General features: G+C 44.9%; 1 protein-coding gene across 4 annotated transcripts in view; it reads right to left on the reverse strand.

Moving 5' to 3' along the window:
- Positions 1-1,669: 1,669 nt before the first annotated feature.
- The window catches only part of LOC109906582 (RAS guanyl-releasing protein 2), an 81,771-nt gene continuing 56,886 nt past the window's right edge, over positions 1,670-26,554 (reverse strand). The window contains exons 10-18 of one of the 4 annotated variants that reach the window (XR_004203397.1): positions 25,000-25,080; positions 24,601-24,720; positions 24,282-24,397; positions 23,742-23,883; positions 21,342-21,378; positions 18,329-18,487; positions 8,788-8,850; positions 5,337-5,438; positions 1,670-5,010 (exon numbers count right to left, since the gene is read on the reverse strand). Coding sequence is in view for 3 of the 4 variants with exons in the window: in XM_031792171.1 (XP_031648031.1) it covers positions 8,792-8,850; positions 18,329-18,487; positions 21,342-21,378; positions 23,742-23,883; positions 24,282-24,397; positions 24,601-24,720; positions 25,000-25,080 (714 nt within the window). In the remaining variant the exon portion in view is untranslated. The remainder of the gene's footprint in view (positions 5,011-5,336; positions 5,439-8,787; positions 8,851-18,328; positions 18,488-21,341; positions 21,379-23,741; positions 23,884-24,281; positions 24,398-24,600; positions 24,721-24,999; positions 25,081-26,554) is intronic. The other 3 variants (XM_031792171.1, XM_020504341.2, XM_031792170.1) reach the window with 3 other exon arrangements.

Consider the following 26,554-nt stretch of genomic DNA (forward strand, 5'->3'; position numbering starts at 1 on the left):
ACAGCTAGCGCGCGACATCAAGCATCAGCATAGCCAGGCGCTAATATAACTTTGTTCTATTTTTAAAGTGTGGCGCGTGCTGCAAGTCCCGCCTCTCCTATCTCCTCATTGTTTTTTAGGAGCATATACCCACGTAGGTGACTGAAAGATTAACCCCAGTCCAGTTGGGGGTGGTAAAGCACCTTAAAGATGGTTGCCAACCCCCATATAAAGTCCACAGAAGAAGAAGAAGACCGGAGAGGCGCGATTACTAGAAACTAACTAGGATGGATTGATTGTCGGAGTAGAGAAACACACTATTTTGTGTGATTCAAAATGGGTCAAAATTCTACAAAGATCCAGAAAAAAGGGCATCGTGCATATCAGGTAAAATATCAACCCAATGTTTATATCCTAGAACAAATAAGCTAGCAACAGCAAGCTAGCTAGCTAAATGTCCATGAATGTTTTATGTGTTTCGACCTGTCCCCAAATGAATATAGTTGGTTGAGAGTTCGTTCTGATATTTCAACCTGCATGTTCTGATCGCATCTGGTGTGGATGGACAAAATCAACATGCGCAATAAGGCACCGCGTGTGGCCGGTCTAGAAAACATGCAAGGCTGTCCTAATATGGACGCCAAAGTCCTAAAACATGGTAGCCTGAATATCAACTGGGCTTATTACTTACCTTTGCTTGTTCTATTGAACCAGTCTTCTCAAAGAGCTTCGAATTCTTTCACATCAAGGTCACCGAGGGAAATTGGCTAACAACGAAAGGCTATTTCCTGCAGCCTTCATTACAACGTAATTAGCCGTGGCGCTATTAGATTTCCTTCATTTCAGTCTATTGAGATCAATATCACTCAGGGCCACATCTAAATGACTGTGATCAGGCTGGGGTTTTATGTAGCTGAGTGGAAAGTAACAATAACGGGCCTAGTCCCAGTTGTTCTGGTAGACGTCCGTGAGTTAGAAAGTAGAAAAAGGGCTTAATTGCTTAAATCTCTCACGATCCCTTTAAGTATCTAAGCATGGGAAGGAAAACAAAACCAAACGTCTAACTACTGTGCTTGGTTTCTCTTCAGACTTTTTAACCTTTGTTTTGTCTGACAAAATCATAACAGCAGCGCCGTGATGTAATCAGATCACTATATAACTTACGGTATGCATTTGTAAGAGTTGAGTCTAGGTGTCGAAGCAGGTGTGTGTGTCTAAGGCCAGTACAACCATCTGTTCAGACAGTCCTTAACAACTCTGCTGATGTAATTACACCCAGCTAAGAAAATAAGTGAAACCTCCCCACTCAATCAATAAAGAAACGCACTCACACAGATCCCCGATAGCGCAAGGTGAAGAGAACTCTCTTCTCATCCCACATGAGAGCATTTAGAAATAGGAAATATAATAGCATTGGAATGGAATTTAAGCCTGTGTAAAGATGAATATAGCTACAAAAGAAATCAATGCTCTATTGGACCAACATGTGAGATGAAAATGGAGCATTCAAATAGCTGTTGACTTAATTTCTTGGGTAATTCGAGAATACATTGAATCTGGCTGTGTAAGAATTCCAATACTGGGCATCGTATCTCGATAGTACAATATGGTAGGAAATGTGTGTTGGATCTGAACTTTCGACAACGATTGTGTTTGAGTCCCAACACACACACACACACACACACACACACACAGAAAGAGACAATGCTTTATTGGGTAGCAGTGCTGCTAGTCATGTTGTAAATCCTTATTTAAAACATAGTATAGCGATGCATTCCGCATTTAACACTAAGAAAAACTGATATATATCCAAAGAATTACTTACATGATATCAGTTTAAAGTGTTCATTCATTCACTTACGGTAACAATTGAGAACCTTGTCCAGGACAGACTGACAAGGGCAGGTTGGAAGTTTGTTTTTGTGGAAAGAAGCAGGGTATACCATTCAGAGGAAGAACTTCATTCAAAAGGTACAAAGCAGCCGACAATGGGGGACTCAAACTTGTATTCCTCAGAGGGTATGAGTCATAATACCCATAAAACCTAGCAGTCAAACAGGTTAATGGTTCCAATTGTTTTTCCACCATTCATTTTTCCCAAAGGGTATTTTAAAAACACTTCAAATAAGGTCTGTGTTTCGTGTGGGCTTACCCTGGCGTGACGTTTTGACAACCGTGTAAATCTCTCTAGGACAAGGTGACTTTTATAAAAAATATTCACCTGTATTTACTCCCCAAAAATGAAATGCTAATTAGCTGCTAATGTGGCTATCACAAAAGAACTACAAGGCCATGATGATCTGGACAAGACTGCCGCGAATCAAGGCAAAGGTAAAAATCTCTGGATGAACTATCTAATGTTAGCTAACATTTAGTAATTAATACATTGGCTACATTTCTTTATGTGGACAATTCTGTGAACTGTCTTGTGTGAGTTTTAAATTGACTCAATAACTGTTAGCAAAGGTGTCCGCTAGAGATGACGTGCAGGAGCTTGAAGGGATTTTTAGTTTTGCATGATGTCTACTTTGTCACTAATTAGTATTTTTCAAATACGAGAATAAATAGAGCCAAATATATTGACAAGTCACCTTGTCCAGGAGATATTTACACGGTTATCAACACATCACACCAGGGTAAGCCTACACAAAACCTGACCCTTATTTGAAGCGTTTCTAAAATCCCCTTTGGGAAAAATTGTATGGCGGAAAAACACATTTCTCTGTTGACCACTAGGTTTTATGGGTATTATGACACCTCCACTGTAGGGCTCTTATAGACCCCAAACTACTACATTTAGGACACTCGCCTATAGGATTTCATATTGCCATAAAAAAAAGATATATATATGCGTGCTACATAAAAATACACAGGCAAGAGTGGATCACCTCGATGGAATCAGAAGCATATTTGATATCCTCCTAATGCCCAGCAATTCATTTTTATCCACTCTTAATGGACATTCATTTTTGGTCCTTATCTCAGAGGCCATACATGTTAAAAACATTTAAAAGTTCATATTCTGTTAACACAAACCCAAATAATGTAGTTGACTTGTCCTATACTCCTATGTAGCCAAAGCATACATTGTTAAAAAAAAACACTTAAAAAAATGTGTATCTCAAACAAAACGTTTTTTTTTTTTAAACGCATGTTATTTCCTCAGCGTATGATTGTCATACTCCAGCGGAAGATGAGCTGGCCAATCAGTGATCTATGTTCATCATATATTTTTTTTTTATGACCGGGTAAAACGGCCACACCATTCGAACACAGAAAAGCTTATTTTAAACATACAATAAAAAATAAAAAATTTTAATTATGTAAACTATTTGACTCATATTGTAATTAATAGGTATCATTTCATACAAATCTGGAATCACGGGTCAGTTACTCTATGTGCTGTTCTACCTTTGAGAGGACGTTATGGGAGTTTCAATGATATCACATGCAACTTTCTCTCCTTGGTAAAAAGAAAAGAATCAATAAGAGCGTGTTCATTAAAGTCCTCTGTAGTGGACATCAAAACTATGCTCTTCACTTACTGTACTGTTCCATATTTACTATCACCCGCTTATATCCACTACAGTGCACATCAAATAACAAACCATATTTGTTCAAATTATTTTCTTTGTACACCCCCCCCCCTACAAAACACCCCTTTTTCCATCCCTTTTTTTACTGGGTCTCAGAAGGATAAAATACAGGCTTTAACATGTCTCATAAAATAGAGTTCAAATCTCAGGACGATATATAATATTCACTGTTTCAAACTACATCCAAAGTTACAGAGAGGAAAGGTACAGTGGCCCATGCACCGAGACAGACCATAATAACCACATACCATGCTTTACGCACCACAGTCAAATTACCATAGAACAGTCATTAATATTCAGGTAACAGGAGGGCGGGAAATACGTCAGCATTCAAATAATATTCAAATTCTGGAGTTTTCCCACAGTCCATTTGGGTCGTTGATATTGTTGCTGTCGAGATAGATCCAAGTGAGATTCCCAATCCAGGAACGCAGTCAACAGTTAGATTGGGAGCTGAAACATTTCATCTCGGACATCGAACACATGGGTGTTTTACATTTCTCTCATACAATTCACTAAAATCAACAACATGACAAACGACTAAGACAAAAGCAAAGCTTTCTCAGAAAGACGGAAGTCCGGGTGGCATCTAGCCTATACATTCTTTCTTGGCAACAACAGCACCTCTTGTATTTTGGAGAGACATTTAGGTTAGTAATTTAGAATAATGTACAGCTAAATGCACTGAAAACACAACACCACGGAAACTTGGATGCAATAACATTACACTAACCCAATGACATCTCTACCCTGAAAATACAATTATGTGGATTTTTTTCTATATTCAGTGCTTAAAACTATTGTAAGAGATGAAAAAAATGGGCCCAGAATCTAAAATGCAGATTTAACATAGAAAGATATTCTCGTCAAAAATCACATTCACTTGTTTAAAGGGAGTTGAGATACACAGAGGAAGAAGTATTGAGTGCTTGAAGATATGCAGTTGCAGTTTTTGTCCACGATGTGACAGCATGTCTGTATCCTGTGTTGGGTTCAGTGCAATTTCTTCTCTCTCTCTGGAAGTCTCACCAGGGGTGTTCAGTCAGTGATGTGAAACACACTGAACATTGCAGATAGAAATGGAATGAAGAGCTTACACCAGTCCCTCTTCTACACAATGGATTTCTATCCGAGACAGTCTGAACGTTGCATATAGAAATGGAATGAAAAGAGCAGACATGATTGTCTGTCAAAGAAGAGGGAATCGTGTCTGCTCTATTCATTAAATTTCTACATGCAATGTTCAGACTCAGAAATCCATTACGTAGAGGAGATATGATTGTCTGTCATATAGAAGAGGGAATCGTGTCTGTTCTAGATGACAGATTGCACCCTTCTGAACAGACTCCAGCACTAAGGCCGCCATAGTAGGCTATGCTTCTGGCTCACATCTTCTGTTGTTTCTTCCCAGCTGTGTTAGGCTGAATCAAGACTTCTAGGAAAGTAATCAAAAGAGAAGAGTCATTCAATCTGACTACCGGTACTTGAAAACTCCAAATGATCGTTCATTGAAATCACATTAGGCAACTTAAATCATTGGCTAGTGGGCCGACAAAGTTTGACCATTTTAGTAATTACAGAACGGCTGAAGGTACAGTGCATTTGGAAAGTATTCAGTCCCCTTCACTTTTCCCACATTGTTATTTTACAGACTATTTCTAGAAGGAATAAACATTTTTAAAATCTTCAATCTACCTCATGAAAAAGTGAAAACAGATGATTTTTTTGCAAAGGTATTAAAAATAAAAACACCTTACTTACATAAGTATTCAGACCCTTTGTTATGAGACCTGAAATTGAGCTCAGGTGCATCCTGTTTCCATTGATCATCCTTGATGTTTCTACAGCTTGATTGGAGTCCACCTGTGGTAAATTCAATTGATTGGACATGATTTGGAAAAGGCACACACCTGTCTATATCAGGTCCCACAGTTGGCAGTGCATGTCAGAGCAAAAACCAAGCCATGAGGTTGAAGGAATTGTCCGCAGAGCTCCGGGATTGTGTCGATCTGGGGAAAGGGTACTAAACAACTTCTGCATCATTGAAGGTCACCAAGCACACAGTGCCCTCCATCATTCTTAAATGGAAGAAGTTTGTAATCACCTAGACTCTTCCTAGAGCTGGCCGCCTGGCCAAACTGAGCAATCGGGGGAGAAGGGCCTTGGTCAGGGAGGTGGCCAAGAACCCGATGGTCACTCTGACAGAGCTCCAGAGTTCCTCTGTGGAGATGGGAGAACCTTCCAGAAGGACAACCATCTCTGCAGAACTCCACTAACCAGGCCTTTATGGTAGAGTGGCCAGACAGAAGTCACTCCTCAGTAAAAAGGCACATGACAGGCCACTTGGAGTTCGGTGCCTTTTTGGCTAAAGGACTCGGACTATGAGAAACAAGATCCTCTGGTCTGATGAAACCAAGATTCAACTCTTTGGCCTTAATGCCAAGTGTCACCTCTGGAGGAAACCAGGCACCGCTCATCATCTGGCCAATACTGTCCCTACAGTGATGCATAGTGGTGACAGCATCATGCTGTGGGGATGTTATTCAGCAGCAGGGCCTGGGAGACTAGTCAGTATCGAGGGAAAGATGAACAGAGCAAAGTACAGAGAGATCCCTGATGAAAACCTGCTCAGGACCTCAGACTGGGGAGAAGATTCACCTTCCAACAGGACAACGACCCTAAGCATACAGCCAAGACAACGCAGGAGTGGCTTCAGGACAAGTCTCTGAATGTCCTTGAGTGGCCCAGCCAGAGCCCAGACTTGAACCCAATCTAACATCTCTGGAGAGACCTGAAAATAGCTGTGCAGCGACACTCCCCATCAAACCTGACAGAGCTTGAGTGGATCTGCACAGAAAAACGTGAGAAACTCCCCAAATACAGGTGTGCCAAGGTTGTAGCATCATACCGAAGAAGACTTGAGGCTGTAAACGCTGCCAAAAGGTGCTTCGAAAAAGTACTAAGTAAATGAGAGATTTTTTTTAATTAACCCCTTTTTCTCCCCAATTGTTAGTAGTTAATGTCGTGTCTCATCGCTAGAACTCCCATACGGGCTCGGGAGAGACGAAGGTCGAGAGCCATGCGTCCTCCGAAACACAACCCAACCAAGCCGCACTGCTTCTTAACACAGCGTGCATCCAACCCGGAAGCCAGCCGCACCAATGTGTCAGAGGAAACACCGTACACCTAGCAACCTGGTCAGCGTGCACTCCTGGCCCACCACAGGAGTCGCTAGTGCGAGATGAGACAAGGATATCCCTTGTCTAACCCGGAAGACGCTAGGCCAATTGTGCGTCGCCCCATGGACCTCCCGGTTGCGGCCGGCTGCGACAGCCTGGGCTCGAACCCAGTCTCTGGTGGCACAGCTAGCACTGGAGAGATCTTCTTTTGATAGATAGATAGAAGTCGGAAGTTTACATAGCCAAAAACATTGAAACTCAGTTTTCACAATTCCTGAAATTTAATCCCAGTAAAAATGTCCTGTCTTAGGTCAATTAAGTTCACCACTTTATTTTAAGAATGTGAAATGTCAGAATAATAGTAGAGAATGGTTTATTTCAGCTTTTGTTTCTTTCATCACATTTCCAGTGGGTCAGAAGTTTACATGCCCTCAATTAGTATTTGGTAGCATTGCTGTTCAACTTGGGTCAAACGTTTCCGATACCCTTCCACAAGCTTCCCACAACAAGTTGAGTGAATTTTGGCCCATTCCTCCTGACAGAGCTGGTGTAACAGTCAGGTTTGTAGGCCTCCTTGCTCGCACACACTTTTTCAGTTCTGCCCACACATTTTCTATATGATTGAGGTCAGATCTTTGTGATGGTCACCCCAATACCTTGACTTTGTTGTCCTTAAGCCATTTTGCCTCAACTTTTGAAGTATGCTTGGGGTCAATGTCCATTTGAAAGACCCATTTGCGACCAAGCTTCAACTTCCTGACTGATGTCTTGAGATGTTGCTTCAATATTATCCGCGTAATTTTCCTCCCTCATGACGCCATCTATTTTGTAAAGTGCACCAGTCCCTCCTGCAGCAAAGCACCTCCACAACATGATGCTGCCACCCCTGTGCTTCCTGGTTGGGATGGTGTTCTTCAGCTGCAAGCCTCCCCTTTTTCCTCCAACATAACAATGGTCATTATGGCCAAACAGTTGTATTTTTGTTTCATCAGACCAGAGGACATTTCTCAAAAGTACAATCTTTGTCCCCATGTGCAGTTCCAAACCGTAGTGTGGCGGTTTTGGAGCAGTGGCTTCTTCCTCATATAGCAGCCTTTCAAGTCGATATAGGACTCGTTTTACTGTGGATATAGATACTTTTGTACCTGTTTCCTCCAGCCTCTTCACAAAGTCCTTTGCTGTTGTTCTGGGATTGATTTGCACTTTTCGCACCAAAGTACATTCATCTCTAGGAGACAGAACGCGTCTCCTTCCTGAGCGGTATGATGGCTGCGTGGTCCCATGGTGTTTATACTTCCGTACTATTGTTTGTACAGATGAGCGTGGTACCTTCAGGTGTTTTAAAATTGCTCCCAAGGACGAACCAGACTTGTGGAGATCCACAATTTTTCTTCTGAGGTCTTGGCTGATTTCTTTGGATTTTCCCATGATGTCAAGCAAAGAGACACTCAGTTTGAAGGTAGGCCTTGAAATACATCCACAGGTACACCTCCAATTGACTCAAATTATGTCAATTAGCCTATCAGGACCTTCTAAAGCCATGACATCATTATCTGGAATTTTCCAAGCTGTTTAAAAGGCACAGTCAACTTAGTGAATAAACTTCTGACCCACTGGAAAGGTGATACAGTGAATTATAAGTTAAATAAATCTGTCTGTAAACAGTTTGTTGGAAAAATGACTTGTCATGCAAAGTAGATGTCCTAACCGACTTGCAAAAACTATAGTTTGTTAACAAGAAATTTGTGGAGTGGTTGAAAAACAAGTTTTAATGACTCCAGCCTAAGTGCATGTAAACTTCTGACTTATATATAAAAACATTTGCTAAAATGTTTAAACCCATTTTTGATTTGTCATTATGGGGTGTGTAGATTTGGGGGGGGATTGAATCAATTTTAGAATAAGGCTGTAACGTAACAAAATGTGGAAAAGGTGAAGGGGTCTGAATACTTTCCGAATACACTGCATACATCACAGGCCAGGGGTATTGGAGTAAGTTAGGGTTAGGGAAGAAGAAACTATTTCCTTCTCACCTGGTTATAGATGGATATCAAACATTCCTTCCTCCACAGCCTCTAGGTCTTCCTCTACAATCACTGAGTGAGAAGGAGGGAGAAAAATATGAATAATGCAGGCAGGCCAATATCCATTACTAATTAATACCCCAAAACAAGCCATCAAATTCTATAACCACCTAAAAACAAGAGACCTCCCACTGCTACCACTACAAAGTCCTGAAATGCCAAGAGATGATAGACAAAGTCCCCTCATCCAGCTGGTCCCGAGGCTAAGTTCATTATCCACCACCAACCCAACAAAGCCTCAGGACAGCACTCAGAAAATCTGGTCCAACTGAATTATTACCAAACAAAAATAAAATGATATTACCTATTGGGAAATCATTAACGATTCTTAAAGTAAACTTGAATGCTATTTGGCTCTAAAACGGACAGACCATGGTGGCAGAAAACGGAGAAAGAAATGGACAATTTCGCGAGAGCGAAAGAGAGCGCGCGAGAGAGAGAAAGAGCGCGAGAGAGCGCGCGAGAGAGAGCGCGCGAGAGAGAGAGAAAGAGAGCGCGCGAGAGAGAGAAAGAGAGCGCGCGAGAGAGAGAAAGAGAGCGCGCGAGAGAGAGAAAGAGCGCGAGAGAGCGCGCGAGAGAGAGCGCGAGAGAGAGCGCGAGAGAGCGCGCGAGAGAGAGCGCGAGAGAGCGCGCGAGAGAGAGCGCGAGAGAGCGCGAGAGAGAGAAGAGAGCGCGCGAGAGAGAGAAAGAGAGCGCGCGAGAGAGAGAAAGAGAGCGCGCGAGAGAGAGAAAGAGAGCGCGCGAGAGAGAGAAAGAGAGCGCGCGAGAGAGAGAAAGAGAGCGCGCGAGAGAGAGAAAGAGAGCGCGCGAGAGAGAGAAAGAGAGCGCGCGAGAGAGAGAAAGAGAGCGCGCGAGAGAGAGAAAGAGAGCGCGCGAGAGAGAGAAGAGAGCGCGAGAGAGAGAAGAGAGCGCGAGAGAGAGAATGAGCGAGAGAGAGAGAGAAAGAGCGAGAGAGAGAGAGAAAGAGCGAGAGAGCGAGAGAGAGAAAGAGCGAGAGAGAGAAAGAGCGAGAGAGAGAAAGAGCGAGAGAGAGGGAGGAAGAGCGAGAGAGAGGGAGGAAGAGCGAGAGAGAGGGAGGAAGAGCGAGAGAGAGGGAGGAAGAGCGAGAGAGAGAGAGGAAGAGCGAGAGAGAGAGGAAGGAAGAGCGAGAGAGGAAGGAAGAGCAAGAGAGAGAGAGAGGAAGGAAGAGCAAGAGAGAGAAAGAGCGCCCGCGAGAGAGAGAGAGCGCCCGCGAGAGAGAGAGAGAGGAAGGAAGAGCAAGAGAGAGAAAGAGCGCCCGCGAGAGAGAGAGAGCGCCCGCGAGAGAGAGAGAGAGAGAGCGCGTGCGAGAGAGAGAGCGTGCGAGAGAGAAAGAGCGAGAGAGAGAAAGAGCGAGAGAGAAAGAGCGAGAGAGAGAGAAAGAGCGAGAGAGAGAGGAAGAGCGAGAGAGAGAGGAAGAGCGAGAGAGAGAGGAAGGAAGAGCGAGAGAGAGCGAGAGAGAGGAAGGAAGAGCAAGAGAGAGAGGAAGGAAGAGCGAGAGAGAGAGAGAGGAAGGAAGAGCAAGAGAGAGAGAGGAAGGAAGAGCGAGAGAGAGAAAGGAAGAGCAAGAGAGAGAGAGGAAGGAAGAGCGAGAGAGAGAGAGGAAGGAAGAGCGAGAGAGAGAGAGGAAGGAAGAGCGAGAGAGAGAGAGGAAGGAAGAGCGAGCGAGAGAGGAAGGAAGAGCGAGCGAGAGAGGAAGGAAGAGCGAGCGACAGAGCGAGGAAGAGCGAGCGACAGAGCGAGGAAGAGCGAGCGACAGAGCGAGGAAGAGCGAGCGACAGAGCGAGGAAGAGCGTGCGACAGAGCGAGGAAGAGCGTGCGAGCGAGGAAGAGCGTGCGAGCGAGCGTGCGAGCGAGGAAGAGCGTGCGAGCGAGGAAGGGCGTGCGAGCGAGGAAGGGCGTGCGAGCGAGGAAGAGCGTGCGAGCGAGGAGGAGCGAGCGAGGAAGAGAGGAAGAGCGAGAGAGAGGAAGGAAGAGCGAGAGAGGACGGAAGAGCGAGAGAGCGAGAGGAAGGAAGAGCGAGAGAGCGAGAGGAAGGAAGAGCGAGAGAGAGAGAGAGAGAGGAAGGAAGAGCGAGAGAGAGAGAGAGAGAGAGAGAGGAAGGAAGAGCGAGAGAGAGAGAGAGGAAGGAAGAGCGAGAGAGAGAGGGGAAGGAAGAGCGAGAGAGAGAGAGGGGAAGGAAGAGCGAGAGAGAGAGAGGGGAAGGAAGAGCGAGAGAGAGAGAGGGGAAGGAAGAGCGAGAGAGAGAGAGGGGAAGGAAGAGCGAGAGAGAGAGAGGGGGGAAGGAGAGCGAGAGAGAGAGAGAGGGGAAGGAAGAGCGAGAGAGAGAGAGAGAGGGGAAGGAAGAGCGAGAGAGAGAGAAAGGAAGAGCGAGAGAGAGAGAGAGGGGAAGGAAGAGCGAGAGAGAGAGAGAGGGGAAGGAAGAGCGAGAGAGAGAGAGAGGGGAAGGAAGAGCGAGAGAGAGAGAGAGGAAGGAAGAGCGAGAGAGAGAGAGAGGAAGGAAGAGCGAGAGAGAGAGAGAGGAAGGAAGAGCGAGAGAGAGAGAGAGGAAGGAAGAGCGAGAGAGAGAGAGAGGAAGGAAGAGCGAGAGAGAGAGAGAGCGAGCGACCGAGAGGAAGAGCGAGCGACCGAGAGGAAGAGCGAGCGACAGAGCGAGGAAGAGCGTGCGACAGAGCGAGGAAGAGCGTGCGACAGAGCGAGGAAGAGCGTGCGACAGAGCGAGGGAGAGCGTGCGAGCGAGGGAGAGCGTGCGAGCGAGGGAGAGCGTGCGAGCGAGGGAGAGCGTGCGAGCGAGGGAGAGCGAGCGAGAGAGTGGAAGAGCGAGAAAGAGGGAGCGAGAGAGCGAGAGAGCGAGAAAGAGGGAGCGAGAGAGCGAGAGAGCGAGAAAGAGGGAGCGAGAGAGCGAGAAAGAGGGAGCGAAAGAGAGCGAGAAAGAGGGAGCGAGGGAGAGCGAGCGCGAAAGAGGGCGAGCGAGCGAGGGAGCGAGAAAGAGGGAGCGAGAGAGCGAGAAAGAGGGAGCGAGAGAGCGAGAAAGAGGGAGCGAGAGAGCGAGAAAGAGGGAGCGAGAAAGAGGGAGCGAAAGAGAGAGCGAGAAAGAGGGAGCGAGAAAGAGGGAGCGAAAGAGAGAGAGGAGAAAGAGAGAGAGCGAGAAAGAGAGAGAGGAGAAAGAGAGAGAGGAGAAAGAGAGAGAGGAGAAAGAGGGAGCAAGAGAGAAAGAGGGAGCGAGAGAGCGAGAAAGAGGGAGCGAGAGAGCGAGAAAGAGGGAGCGAGAGAGCGAGAAAGAGGGAGCGAGAAAGAGGGAGCGAGAGAGCGAGAAAGAGGGAGCGAGAGAGCGAGAAAGAGGGAGCGAGAGAGCGAGAAAGAGGGAGCGAGAGAGCGAGAAAGAGGGAGCGAGAGAGCGAGAAAGAGGGAGCGAGAAAGAGGGAGCGAAAGAGAGAGCGAGAAAGAGGGAGCGAAAGAGAGAGCGAGAAAGAGGGAGCGAAAGAGAGAGCGAGAAAGAGGGAGCGAGAAAGAGAGAGAGGAGAAAGAGAGAGAGCGAGAAAGAGAGAGAGGAGAAAGAGAGAGAGGAGAAAGAGAGAGAGGAGAAAGAGAGAGAGGAGAAGAGAGAGAGGAGAAAGAGAGAGCAGAAAGAGAGAGAGCAGAAAGAGAGAGAAAGAGGGAGCGAGAGAGCGAGAAAGAGGGAGCGAGAGAGCGAGAAAGAGGGAGCGAGAGAGCGAGAAAGAGGGAGCGAGAGAGCGAGAAGAGGGAGCGAGAGAGCGAGAAAGAGGAGCGGAGAGGCGAGAAAGAGGGAGCGAGAGAGCGAGAAGAGGAGCGAGAGAGCGAGAAAGAGGGAGCGAGAGAGCGAGAAGAGGGAGCGAGAGAGCGAGAAAGAGGGAGCGAGAGAGCGAGAAAGAGGGAGCGAGAGAGCGCGAAGAGGGGCGAGGAGCGAGAGAGCGAGAGAGCGAGAAAGAGGAGCGAGAAAGAGGGAGCGAGAGAGCGAGAAAGAGGGTAGCGAGAGAGCGAGAAAGAGGGAGCGAGAGAGCGAGAAAGGGAGCGAGAGAGCGAGAGAGCGAGAAAGAGGGAGCGAGAAAGAGGGAGCGAGAGAGCGAGAAAGAGGGAGCGAGAAAGAGGGAGCGAGAGAGCGAGAAAGAGGGAGCGAGAGAGCGAGAAAGAGGGAGCGAGAGAGAGAGCGAGAAAGAGGGAGCGAAAGAGAGAGCGAGAAAGAGGGAGCGAAAGAGAGAGCGAGAAAGAGGGAGCGAAAGAGAGAGCGAGAAAGAGGGAGCGAGGGAGAGCGAGCGAGAAAGAGGGCAAGAGAGAGAGAGGAGAGCGAGGAGAGAGAGAGCGAGAAAGAGAGAGAGCGAGAAAGAGAGAGAAAGAGAGAAAGAGAGAGAGTGAGAAAGAGAGAGAGTGAGAAAGAGAGAGAGTGAGAAAGAGAGAGCGAGAACAACAAAAATATCCTTCTATAACCATGGTATACAGAGGGAATCAACCATTCCAAGCAGTTTAATTGTGCCTGGATGTTTGATTCATCTGCTCGTCCCACGTTGCAGTGATTTTTGCACAACTATTGGTGGAGACAGTGCATAGAGAGATACAGAACACATTGAAAAGGCAGCATGGCAGAATGACAAAGGAATCAAACAAAACTACCCAATCATTTGATCTACATGCTAATGGTGAACACGATCCCACACTGAATTCATGCAAATATGTACAAAAAGCATTTCAGCAGATTTCCTGTGTGTTTTTGTGCCTTAATTTGTGTAAAAAGACACACTTTTCTGTGACTTAATTCACAGGAAAATACTTTGGGGGCAAACTTCAGAGCAATCTTTTGAAAGTTAGAGCAATACACGATGGGCAATGTCAGCAGCAATAAGACAGTCTGACACATACAGTGCCGTATTCAGATCACTGACTTTTTCCACATTGGAAAATTGATTAAATCGTTTTTTTTTAATCTTCATCAATCTACACACAATACCCCATAATGACAACGCAAAAACAGGTTTAGAAATTTTTGCAAATGTATTAGAAATAAAAAAATGAAATATCACATTTACATAAGTATTCAGACCCTTTACACAGTACTTTGATAAAGCACATTTTGCAGCGATTGCAGCCGAGTCTTCTTGGGTATGACGGTACAAGCTTGCCACACCTGTATTTGGGGAGTTTCTCCCATTCTTCTCTGCAGATCCTCTCAATCTCTGTCAGGTTGGATGGGGAGTGTCGCTGCACAACTATTTTCAGGTCTCTCCAGAGATGTTCGATCAGATTAAAGGCCGGGCTCTGGCTGGGCCCTTCAAGGACAAAGAGACTTGTCCCGAAGCTACTCCTGCATTGTCTTGGCTGTGTGCTTAAAGTTGTTGTCCTGTTGGAAGGTGAACCTTCACCCCAGTCTGAGGTCCTGAGCACTCTGGAGCAGGTTTTCATCAGAGAAATCCTTGAACTCTACTCCGTTGATCTTTCTCTCGATCCTGCCGCTGAAAAACATCCCCACAGCATGATGCTGTCACCACCATGCTTCACTGTAGGGATGGTGCCAGGTTTCCTCCAGACGTGATGCTTGGAATTCAGGCCAAAGAGTTCAATCTTGGTTTCATCAGACAAGAGAATCTTGTTTCTTATGGTAAGAGACCTTTAGATGCCATTTGGCAATCTCCAAGCGGGCTGTCATGTGCCTTTAACTGAGGACCGGCTTCCGTCTGGCCACTCTACCATTGAGGCCTGATTGGTAGAGTGCTGCAGAGATGGTTGTTCTTCTGGAAGGTTCTCTCATCTCCACAGAGGAACTCTGGAGCTCTGTCAGAGTGACCACTGGGTTCATGGTCACCTCCCTGACCAAGGTCTTTCTCCCCCAATTGCTCAGGAAGAGTCTTGGTCGTTTCAAACTTTTTTCCATTTAAGAATGATGGAGGCCACTGTCTTCTTGGGGATCTTCAATGCTGCAGAAATGTTTTGGTATCATTCCCCAGATCTGTGCCTCGACACAATCCTGTCTCTGAGCTTAACGGACAATTCCTTTGACCTCATGGCTTGGTTTTTGCGCTGACAAGCACTGTCAACTGTGGGACCTTAAATAGACAGGTGACTTCCAAATCATGTCCAATCAATTGAATTTACCACAGGTGGACTCAAAATTGAGCTCAGATGCATATTAGAGTCTCATAGCAAAGGGTCTGAATACTTAAAAAAATATATATAAATAAAACCATTTTTCGCTTTGTCATTATGGGGCATTGTTAATTGAATCCATTGTAGAATAAGGCTGTAACGTAACAAAATGTGGGGAAAGTAAAGGGGTCTGAATACTTTCCGAATGCACTGTAACCACTAACTTGAGTTCAGTCTCGCCAATGAGAACCAAGAGGGGCCTTGCTTCGTCCTCCATGACCTGGGAAAGACCTCGATTCTAGGCCGTCGAAAATCCAACATCCATCTCAATTCGATAACCGGATGGATCAACAGTGATTCACATTACTGGTAAGTTAATTTATGTAAATCGAGACCGCCACAGAGGATTTTCTTCTGAATAACTGGCCAGGGCAATGCACTTTCCATTCAGCGTCAGGGAACTTCGATGTAAGGCTTGGTCACACCTGTAGTGGCTACTTCCATCCGTCACGCCCATTGTTGCTTATCCATCGTTCCCTAGATATATCAATGCAATTACGCCCAACACAATGTTGAAAAACAGAATGCTTCCCACCACTAGATCATATCCCAACACTGCTACCAATGAAGCTTGCACTTTCTTCTGCTTTACAACAGGGACTCTAACCAGGGCTCACGAGTGGCAAAATGAGCTCTAACGGCCGTTGCCATCAAAAGCCTAGTATTCCTCTGGGCAGATGCAGTAGGCCTACGATTGCTGGCATATGCCTCGTTACAATAGCCTAAGTATATAACATGATTGACACGGTGGTAATAATCAACATGAAACTGGCCTTGGAAGTGCCATAAGTGTAAGCCAACGTAATTCATTATTTTACATGAACCTGTTTAACTGCATTGATATGGCTTAATTGATCATAGTCCAGACTCGTTATAGCTGCAAATCCCATGCAGGTGCACCAGGAGAATTTAAACCAAAACATTTTTGTTTCTTTTTTTTGTTTCTTTTTTTTGTTTCCCCACATTTATTGATTAATTAGTTTCCCATCATGAAAATATATCCCCATTCCCCAATCAGTTTCCTTCATCGATACCACAAAAAACACAGACAAATACAGCTTTTTCCTCCAATCTGACATAATACTTTGGGATACTGGTGCTAAGTGACAACAAGCATAGAAAACAGCATTGGCATTAAAAACTTCTTAAGCCTATGGGTTCCCCTACAGGAACTCCACCCCCGATAATATGCATTTTATATCCATAAATCTCGGTTTACATTGAAGCCATGTTCAGAAAATTCTCCAAAATGTCCGGAGGAATTATAGAAAGCTACGCCAGATAACAGAAATACTCATCATAAACTTTGACTAAAGATACATGTTCTACATATAATTAAAAAGATACACTGGTTCTTAATGCAACCGCTGTGTCACATTTTTTTTGAAACGTTAAGGAAAAAGCCTAACATTGCAATAATCTGAGACGGCGCTCAGACGTAACAATATTTCTCCGCTATGTTGGAGTCAACAGAAATACAAAATCACAAGATAAATATTCCCTTACCTTTGATGATCTTCCATCAGAATGTAGTGCAAGGAGTCCTAGTTCAACAATAAATCGTTTTGTTTCATAATGTTCAATTCTAGTGTCCATGTAGCAGCATTTGCTACCACTTTCAGCTCAAATGCCCCAAAAAATGACTTCTGGTCCAGGATAACTTTGCATCAAAACTTCCAAATTACATATTACAGGTCGACGAAACTGGTCAAACTAAGTGCAGAATCAATCTTCAGGATGTTATGATCATACAGATCGAATAGCATGCCAACCGGGCCATCCATGTTCATCTGGGGCTGATTGGAACAGACGAAGCACTCGAACGCATACGCGCCTTCAAGCACATGGAAATCTTTTGCGACACTTAGTACTTTCCTTCCCATTAGGTCAAAGTTCACAGCAAATGCTCCATTACACTTTCTACTGAATGAGGACATCTAGTGGAATACATAGGAAGTGTTTCCAGATCCATAACTTGTTGGGAAGGGAGGGGGCGATGACGTCAAAGTTGCCCCAACTTTCAGGATTTCAAAACTAGTTTGGAAGATTGCCTGCCCTGTGAGTTCTGTTATACTCACAGACATAATTCAAACGGTTTTAGAAACTTCAGAGTGTTTTCTATCCAATAGTAATAATAATATGCATATATTAGCAATTTAGGACAGATTTTGATGCAGTTCACTATGGGCACGCAATTCATCCAAAGGGGAAATACTGCCCCCTATCTCTAACAGGAAATAAACGTCAGGCTACTATTATATCGTAAGTATTTCGGGGACAACCTGATTGATTAACAATATTGGGATGTTAAAGTTTGTTTTCATATAAATAAATGTGGGACACAAAAAAAATGGCACCATTGCCCAAAATGCATTGCTCCAATAACTTATGAACAATTTTTTGTAAGTTCCCCCCCCCCCAATTTTTTATATATTTTCCTATGAATTAAGTGGCACAAATGTATATTTTCACACGAATTAAGCCACAGTCTCAACGTCAACAGCGAAGAGACAACTTTGTGATGCTGGCCTTCTAGGCAGAGAAAAAGACATATCTCAGACTGGCCAATAAAAATAAAAGATTAAGATGGGGAAAGGAACAATGACACTGGACAGAGGAACTCTGCCTTGAAGACCAGCATCCCGGCACACATAACACATAACCAGCATGGCTACCACAGCATTCTGCAGCGATACGCCATCCCATCAGGTTTGCGCTTAGTGGCACTGTCAACTGTTTTTCAACAGGACAATGACCTAACACACCTCCAGGCTGTGTAAGGGCTATTTGACCAAGAAGGAGAGTGATGGAGTGCTGCATCAGATGACCTGGCCTCCACAATCACCCAACCTCAACCCAACTGAGATGGTTTGGGATGAGTTGTGGACCGCAGAGTGACAGAAAAGCAGCCAACAAGTGTTCAGCATATGTGAGAACTTCTTCAAGACTCTTGGAGTCTTATATACAGTACAATTATGTAGTAACCCAAAAAATATATTTTATATCATTCAAAGTAGCCACTCTTTGCCTTGATATATATATTATATATCTCACACACACACACACAATGCTACTGCTTGACAACAAAAAAAAATCTCCATTGACCGATCAAACAATTAATCTGTCGACTAATCGGTGTCAGCCCTAAAACATACTGTACCATTCCATCTCATAACCTTCTGTAAAGACAACCTGGCTGAAGTATGATGCTACCGGTTCTTGAGTGACCCCAAATCTGAAGAATCCTGGTGAGATGCGGACATAGTATTAGTAGAACCGGATTGGAAGTTGAAAAGGGGGGGGCGGGGTCTCTCACCTGTGTTCTGTAGGCTGGCTGGGCTGTTGGCCGGAGGGGGGAAGCTGTAGGAGCGTGCCTGGAGAGAGGGTGCGTGCTCGTGGCTAATGCTCTTGGTCCGTTTACGACACTCCACCGCCAGACGACCTTGACACGCCTTGTGACAGTTAATTCCACAAGCTGTCCGAGGGAGGGAGACAAAGCGAGAATGAGATGGGGAGAGAGGAGGATGAGAAGGAACGAGGGAAGAATGCCCGGTTTAGACGGGAAGGGCGAGAGAGTTGGAGGGAACGAGTGCGAGGTAAAGGAGGGTTCGAGAGATCAGGGATGGGGAGGAGAGGGAGGCAAAGTTTGAGAGAAAGAGGGGTGCAAAAATAAACATTGGGGCAAAGGGAAGAGCGAGTGGTGAGAGGTAGGTGCTCATACACACAGTGCAGATGCACGCACACTGACACACACACACACACACACGGCCATGCAGACAGACCCTGACAACAGCTCTGACAATGAAGGACACTCTGGAAGTAGGCAGGAAAGAGGGAGCAGGGATGTCCAGGGTGGCAGAGAAAGAGATTCAGAGTAATTCACACACACTCTCCCATTCGTGCACTCACTCACTCATTGATTTCTAAACACCTCTCACTCTCAGTAAAACGTCCACATCAGCGAAGGTTAGATTCGATAAATGTCTACAACACCCAGACTGATTCAGACTACACACACACACACACACACACACACACACACACACACTCAGCACTTCTGTTCTACACCATCTGCGACAAGCCAATTCATTTCAATTATGCGCCGCCATCGTCTCTCCCACTCGGCGACTGGGGCTAACAATGGTAATGGAAATGAATGGCTGGGACCTCTCATTGACTTCCACACATCTCATTAAGGCACTCGGCAGAGTAGAGCAGACACACTGAAGTTGCATCCCAAACTGCACCCTATTCCCTACGTAGAGCACCACTTTTGACTAGGGCCCATAGGTCTCGGGTCAAAAGTAGTGCACTACATAGGGAACAGGGTTCCTTTTGGGATGCGACTGAGAGACAGACACAGTCTACTGAGTACAGAGCGCTGTGCAGACAGAGTTCAGGTGTATGCTACTGTGGGTTGGCGCTAGCGGGAGTGTGACATGTGCATGTGACTTGTATGTTTCTACAATGTGTCTACCCTTGAGACAGCTTCTACAAAACAGTGGCGCGACGGAGACCCTCAAACCACAAAGGTGTATTTTATGATCCTGTGTGCTCTGTTCAAGTGTTCTCAAAGGGAGCCCTGTAGGGGATAATGTACAGTGGCAAGAAGTATGTGAACCCTTTGGAATTACCTGGATTTCTGCACAAATTGGTCATCAAATTTGATCTGATCTTTATCTAAGTCCCAACAATAGACAAACATAGTGTGCTTAAACTAATAACACAAATTACTGTATTTGTCTAGTCTATATTGAATACATCATTTAAACATTCACCGTGTTGGGTTGGAAAAAGTATGTGAACCCCAAGGCTAATGACTTTTCCAAAAGCAAATTGGAGTCAGGAGTCCGCTAACCTGGAGTCCAATCAATGAGACGAGATTGAAGATGTTGGTTAGAGCTGCCTTGCCCTATAAAAAAAAACTCACAAAATTTAAGTTTGCTTTTCACAAGAAGCATTGCCTTGAACAAAAGAGATCTCAGAAGAACTAAGATCAAGAATTGTTGACTTGCATAAAGCTGAAAGGGTTACAAAAGTATCTCTGAAAGCCTTGATGTTCATCAGTCCGTGGTAAGACAAATTGTCTATAAATGGAGTAAGTAAGTCTCCCTAGGAGTGGCCATCCTGCGAAGATTACTGCAAGAGCACAGCGCAGAACGCTCAATGAGGTTAAGAAGACTCCTAGAGTGTCAGCTGAAGACTTACAGAAATCTCTGGAACATGCTAACATCTCTGTTGACGAGTCTACGATACGTTAAACACTAAACAAGAATGGTGTTCATGGGAGGACACCACGGAAGAAGCCACTGCTGTCCAAAAAAAAAAACATTTCTGCACGTCTGAAGTTTGCAAAAGAGCACCTGGATGTTCCACAGCGCTACTGGCAAAATATTCTGTGGATAGATTAAACTACAGTTGAGTTGTTTGGAAGGAACACAACACTATATGAGGAGAAAAAAAAGGCACAGCACACCAACATCAAAACCTCATCCCAACTGTAAAGTCTGGTGGAGGGAGCATCATGGTTTGGGGCTGCTTTGCTGCCTCAGGGCCTGGACAGCTTGCTATCGTCAACAGGAAAATGAACTCAAGTTTATCAAACATTTTGCAGGAGAATGTTAGGCTATCTGTCTGTCAATTGAAGCTCAATGGAAGTTGAGTGATTAACAGGACAACGACCAAAAACACAGAAGTAAAATCAAAAGAATAGCTTCAACAGAAGAAAATACGCCTTCTGGAGTGGCCCAGTCAGAGTCCTAACCTCAACCCGATTGAGGTGCTGTGGCATGACCTCAAGAGAGCAGTTCACACCAGACATCCCAAGAATATTGCTGAACTGAAACAGTTTTGTAAAGAGGAATGGTCCAAAATTCCTCCTGACCGTTGTGCAGGTCTGATCCACAACCACAGAAAACGTTTGGTTGAGGTTATTGCTGAGGAGGGTCAACCAGTTATTAAATCCAAGGGTTCACATACTTTTTCCACCCTGCACTGTGAATGTTGACACGGTGTGTTCAATAAAGACATGAAAACGCATAATTGTTTGTGTGTTATTAGTTTAAGTGGACTGTGTTTGTCTATTGTTGTGACCCAGATGAAGATCAGATCAAATTGTAAAACCAACTTATGCAGAAATCCAGGTATTTCCAAAGGGTTCACATACTTTTTCTTGCCACTGCAATGTAGTCTGATGTATTTACCATGGCTTCCACGCTGTTGACGTGAAGCACAAAGCCCCCTTTGGTTCGAGTGACGAATCTATCATTTTATTTCATTTCATAGCAATTTGAACTATTCAAGTTAGCTAAATGTATTGATTATCTTACCTTTACACTTGTATCCCTGTTTGTAGAAGCCCCATATCTAGGGAGAAAGAGAGAGAGAAGTTATTTGTGACTTCTCTTCGTGAAATTCTTGGCACATGGAGACAAAGGCCGGACGTCTAGTGACCGAGTGACAGGGATCAGAGAGAGACGAGGATGACACAATGCAGAGAAGAAACAGGTGGACGTGGGAAGAGGGAGCAAGGTAGAAAGAAAGAGGGAAGTAGAGAAAGTGTGAGGTAGAAATAGAACGAGGGACAGGAAGTGGCAGATCGAAAGAGTGAGCGTTAGAGGTAGAAAGAGCAAGAACGTGAGAAGAAGAACGATAGGGGGAGGTGCAGGAACAGAGGGAGGTGTGGAGGAGAGGCAGAGGGAAGGAGGAGGTGGTGGGGGTGGGACGGGGGGGGGTGAGATCAAGCAGACGCTAGGAGCCCACCGCGGGGGTACAATGACATGAAAGACCTGTCCAGGAGATCACAGCCACATCAGAGATCTGAGGACCGAGAAAATAACCTGACCCTACACACACACACACGGACAGAGAGCCTCAATGCCACCAAAACACTTACCAGCCATAAGTTCAAAGAGAATTCATTTTCTTTCAAAAAACTACACCTTTCCTATACCAATAGAGGACTACAAAAACGCTCACCAGTCGCCAAGAACAAAAGACCTCGAAAGAGTGCCCATGGCAAAGTCTCATATCAACAAACATGGCCTAATAGAGAGTTAAACACAAATCTTACAGCTGGCCCCATGTATAGCTTACAGCCCCCAGAGCAGAACAAACACTCGCTCCCTCCCTCCCTGGCTGTGTACCAAATGGAACCCAGTTCCTATGTAGTGCTCTACTTTTGACCAGGGCCCAGGTAAAATATAGGGAATGGGATACCATGATGGATGCACCCTTCATCTCCCAGCTGGAACGACACAGAGAGCACAGAGACCCATTCACAAGAGCGTTAAGCTCTCGCTCCATTAAGTAGGTGATAAGACGACAGCGGGGGGCTGTCAGAAGAGAGACATTAAAAACAACGTCGAGTTACGAAGTGATGCCTGAGTCACCCTGGGCAACTGAACTCCATAAATGGTGCTGGGCAGCTTGTTTTTCTGCTCACCGCGTTCTCTCTGAAAAATTGGAAGCCTAGGTATTATGTTTGACCTGAAGCCAACAGGAAAGCAGGCAGAGAGGAAGTAGCTGGTGGCTGGAATGCTTTGCACATTTCTACCCCCCCCCCCCCATTTTTCCATAGTATTTTTCTCTGAATGGCACGTGAATCAGCAGTGTGTGTGTGTGTGTGTGTGTGTGTGTGTGTGTGTGTGTGTGTGTGTGTGTGTGTGTGTGTGTGTGTGTGTGTGTGTGTGCAAGATGAGAGATCGTGTTGCACCTCATTTCCCTTGGTCTTTGTACCAGTCAGGAGTTTTTGGTGCAATTTCAGGAGCTGTCGCCCAGTTCAGTATCAAAGCCAACACTCTCGCCCTCATTACAGCCCCCTGACTCACTGGCGTTGTGTGAGACAACAGAGATCCTCTGAAGCCCTCTGACACCTCTCTCTCCTCTCGCCACCACATGAAAAACAGCAATGTGGAGGGGGGGAGGAATACAGGGCTCGTCAAGGAGCCTGCTGTATCACCTCCAGTATCTCACTATCCCAGAACTGTATCTCCAAATAATTGCCATGGTTGAGACCAGACCCAATGACGATGCCGAATAATAACGCAGGCACTTAGTATCTGTTCTCAGGTGCTACCATCTGTCACGGCTCCGAAAGACCAGGACTGAAACGGGAAGAAGGATCATTCTCCTAATAATGCTCCTTTGTCTTGGAGCCAGCTGCGCAAAAAACACACACAAAAAAAAAAACTTTGGAACAAGAGGAGAGGGTATCACTTGCTGAGTTTCAAGCTCTGATGGAAGGCAATTTTATTTACCTTTGCAATTGGTCTTTAATGTGTTGTATTTTTTCTCGGGTTGTACGTGCACGGTGACTACTTCCTGCTGACCTCTTGCCAGGGTTTCTAACCTCAATTTCCTTGTCAAATAAAGATGTGCCAATGTTGTAATTAGGTATTTGTCTAGAACTCCCACAATATTGCTGCATAGTCATGGTGACCAGACGTGACCATAGCCATCCATGCCATTCTGTCCTTCACCAATCCATACATTTAAAAAGGACTTTTAAAGACAGCAGGGAATAGTATGGGAATATGGACCTAATAGTCTATAGCAGTGAGTATTCAAAGCTCAAAGAGCCAGAGCCATTTTGACTAAGGGACTATATCAGCATTAAAAGCAATCAACCTTTGTCAATCAATTCATCAATCCATTTAACAGGCAGGGATCTGTGTTGTACATAGGAGTGAGGATGGATTTATAGATGGTCAAACTGACAGTGCACTCACAAAGCCAGTGCAGTGTTCACAAAAGGTGGGCTTGACATAGGTGGTCTCTGTGAAGGTGTGGATGAAGCCCATCTTACAGTTGAGCAGAGAGCTGGCCTTCATGAAATAGTCAATCATCTCCTCTCTGCTGATCTTCCCATCTCTGGTGAGTGAGAGTGAGAGAATGAGAAAGAGAGAGTGAGAAACAGACAGACACACAGAGAGACACACAGGGACACAGAGAGACAGACACAAAGAGGGAGACACACAGCAAGACAGAGAGAGAGAAAGAGACCAAGACAAAGACACACAGAGAGAGACACAGCGACACACAGAGAGACACAGAGAGAGAGACACACAGAGACACAGAGAGAGAGACAGAGACACAGAGAGAGAGACAGAGACACACAGACAGAGAGAGAGAGAGAAAGAGAAAATTAACATGTCTCCTTCCCTAATCTGTGTGACACTATTACGCATAGTATGGTTACAATATCAGTTATACGGGACTGTTGCTACGTAGCCTATGGTAACAGTTGCCAAGATGATTTTGTCTCTCACTGGTTCTTGTCCAGTTCTCCAAACTTGCTGAGGTAGGGGAAGTTGTCCCTGATGATCTCAAACTCCTCCCTGGAGATGTGACCATCCCCGTCCGTGTCAAAGTTCTTGAAGACAGACTGTAACCGTGGAAACACACATCACTTCAACATATCTGATATTCAAAACAAAGAGTACTATGGTTGTCATTCCTGTGACTTGTTGTTATTAATAAGAGGGTAGTGGAGAGGATAACTACTATGTACCAAGCCAATAACGTTCCTTCAACAACTTGTAATTTGTTGGTTCAACTAAACAGAGAGCCTTAGCTAGCATAACGTACGTCCACCATCTTCTCTATGTGTTTGTTGATGACCGCAGGGTCTGCTTTGGGCTTCACCGACGCTGCCCACTCGTCAATCATAGAGGGCTTGGGGGTGGGAGCGGGGGCGGGGCCAGAGTTCTGCCAGACCAATGAGAAGACAAGAGCATCAATTCTCCAGAGACTTCCTAGAATCAATAAAAGGGAAAGTTGAACATGAGAGAGCAAGGGTGTTCAAATGTCATGAGAAAATTAACACATTGGTTTCCTATAAGCTATTAGAATACATCGACTTCCATATTTAAATTGTAAAAACACATGAACTATCGACAAGATATAATACTTTTTTTTTTTAAATGGCTTCTTATTGGCCATAAGGACACATTTGTTTCCTATTGGCCCCTGGCCCATAGTGCTCACTGCTGGTTTAGCACTGCGTGGCTCTCTCTGTAGAGACAGCTGGTAGATCTCCTCCTCGGTGTGGTACTGGTCCAGAGACACCTGCAACATGGTAACTGTATTAATATAGCATGTGGATACCATGACAACAGAGGAGAGGAGATCAAAATAAAATAAAAGTTCTTGTTGTTTTAAGAGGTATACTATTACTTTGCAGTAGCCAAACTTTAAAACTACCCATTTACCTCAGAGCTACTTCCTTTTCAGTTGAAATGCGTAGAACGAGGTAGAATAACCAACAGTGTACTAACCCCATAGGATGTGGGGTTAGTAATTATATAGCGATTCTCTCATATCAAGGACCATGGAATCACCTTCCTTGGACAGGTCATCAATGAATAATAAAGTAGGTGAAAAATATTGGACTGGCAGACTTGAAGGCTACTCCAAGGTGAACCGTATTGCCATGGTTTCAAGCGCATTGGCTTAACTCAATCTCCTAACGTCTATCCAAACGAACCTGAAGTTGAATAAACTGTATGAAAGTCCGTGAATAAGATGATTGTCAAGACTGTCAAGTTATTTCCTGTTTCTCAGAGCGAGCGAAAGAAGGAAGAGGGGAAGAGGTCGAGAGCGAGAGAGATTAGGTGCAAACCAGAAAAAGAGAATAGCTTTTCACTCCGCAAACCAGAACGAGAGCAGTACACCATCGGGTCATAGCTAAAAACAGACACATGACCAGTTCATAATTCGGAACAGGATCCTGTACATCTCCGTTTTGGACTATTTCATTCCGGAACCTATTTTGCCAGATCCGGTACCTCTCATGGCATGAACAATAATTTTCAAATTTTGTTAAAATTCAAATAAAAGCGATGATAATAATATTAATAATAATAATAATATTATTCGGGTTGGACCGGCCTGGGCTTATGGTTTGAGCAACATTACAACCTGTTTGAGACCAACACGTGGCTGTGTGAGAAGCTCACCTCTATCTCTCGCAGAACTAGAATGAGATTCCCTTTCTACAGTATTCTACCCCTCTCTCTCTCTGCTCTGATAGACATGAGCCTGCAACTCTCATCTCTCCAGCGTTGCACTTCATAATGTATTTCCTTATAGAATCATAGACGCAGAAAGGGTTCTGGAGGAGCTGCAGCACCCGTGATATATCGAAAAACAAATTTGTCGAAGTTATAAAATAACTGCCGTCTGTCAGAAATAAACGAAATAACTCCGAATAGCCTACTACACCATCAGACTGCCTCTAATTTAGCTGTGGATTGGGTGTAGCCCAATAACAAGGCATAGCCTACAGTCAGGAACGCGAGGCAAATCTGTCAATGAACAGAATGCAGACAAAGCAGGCCTTTCTCAATATTTCAAATACAAAATCGCAAGGAAAAACACAGGTTGGAAAGCAAATGGCTCCTGCTGAAAAGAGAAGACCAGTCTGTCTGCTGTAGGCTACCAAAATATTTGATCAACTTCCAAATATTTCCCTATCACTATGAGTCAGTGCTTGATTTGTAAATCGGGAGTTGCCAGAACAAAAAGTGAGCGGGAGAGGGGG

The sequence above is a fragment of the Oncorhynchus kisutch genome, linkage group LG16, assembly GCF_002021735.2.
Source record: "Oncorhynchus kisutch isolate 150728-3 linkage group LG16, Okis_V2, whole genome shotgun sequence".
NCBI classification, from domain to species: Eukaryota; Metazoa; Chordata; class Actinopteri; order Salmoniformes; family Salmonidae; genus Oncorhynchus; species Oncorhynchus kisutch.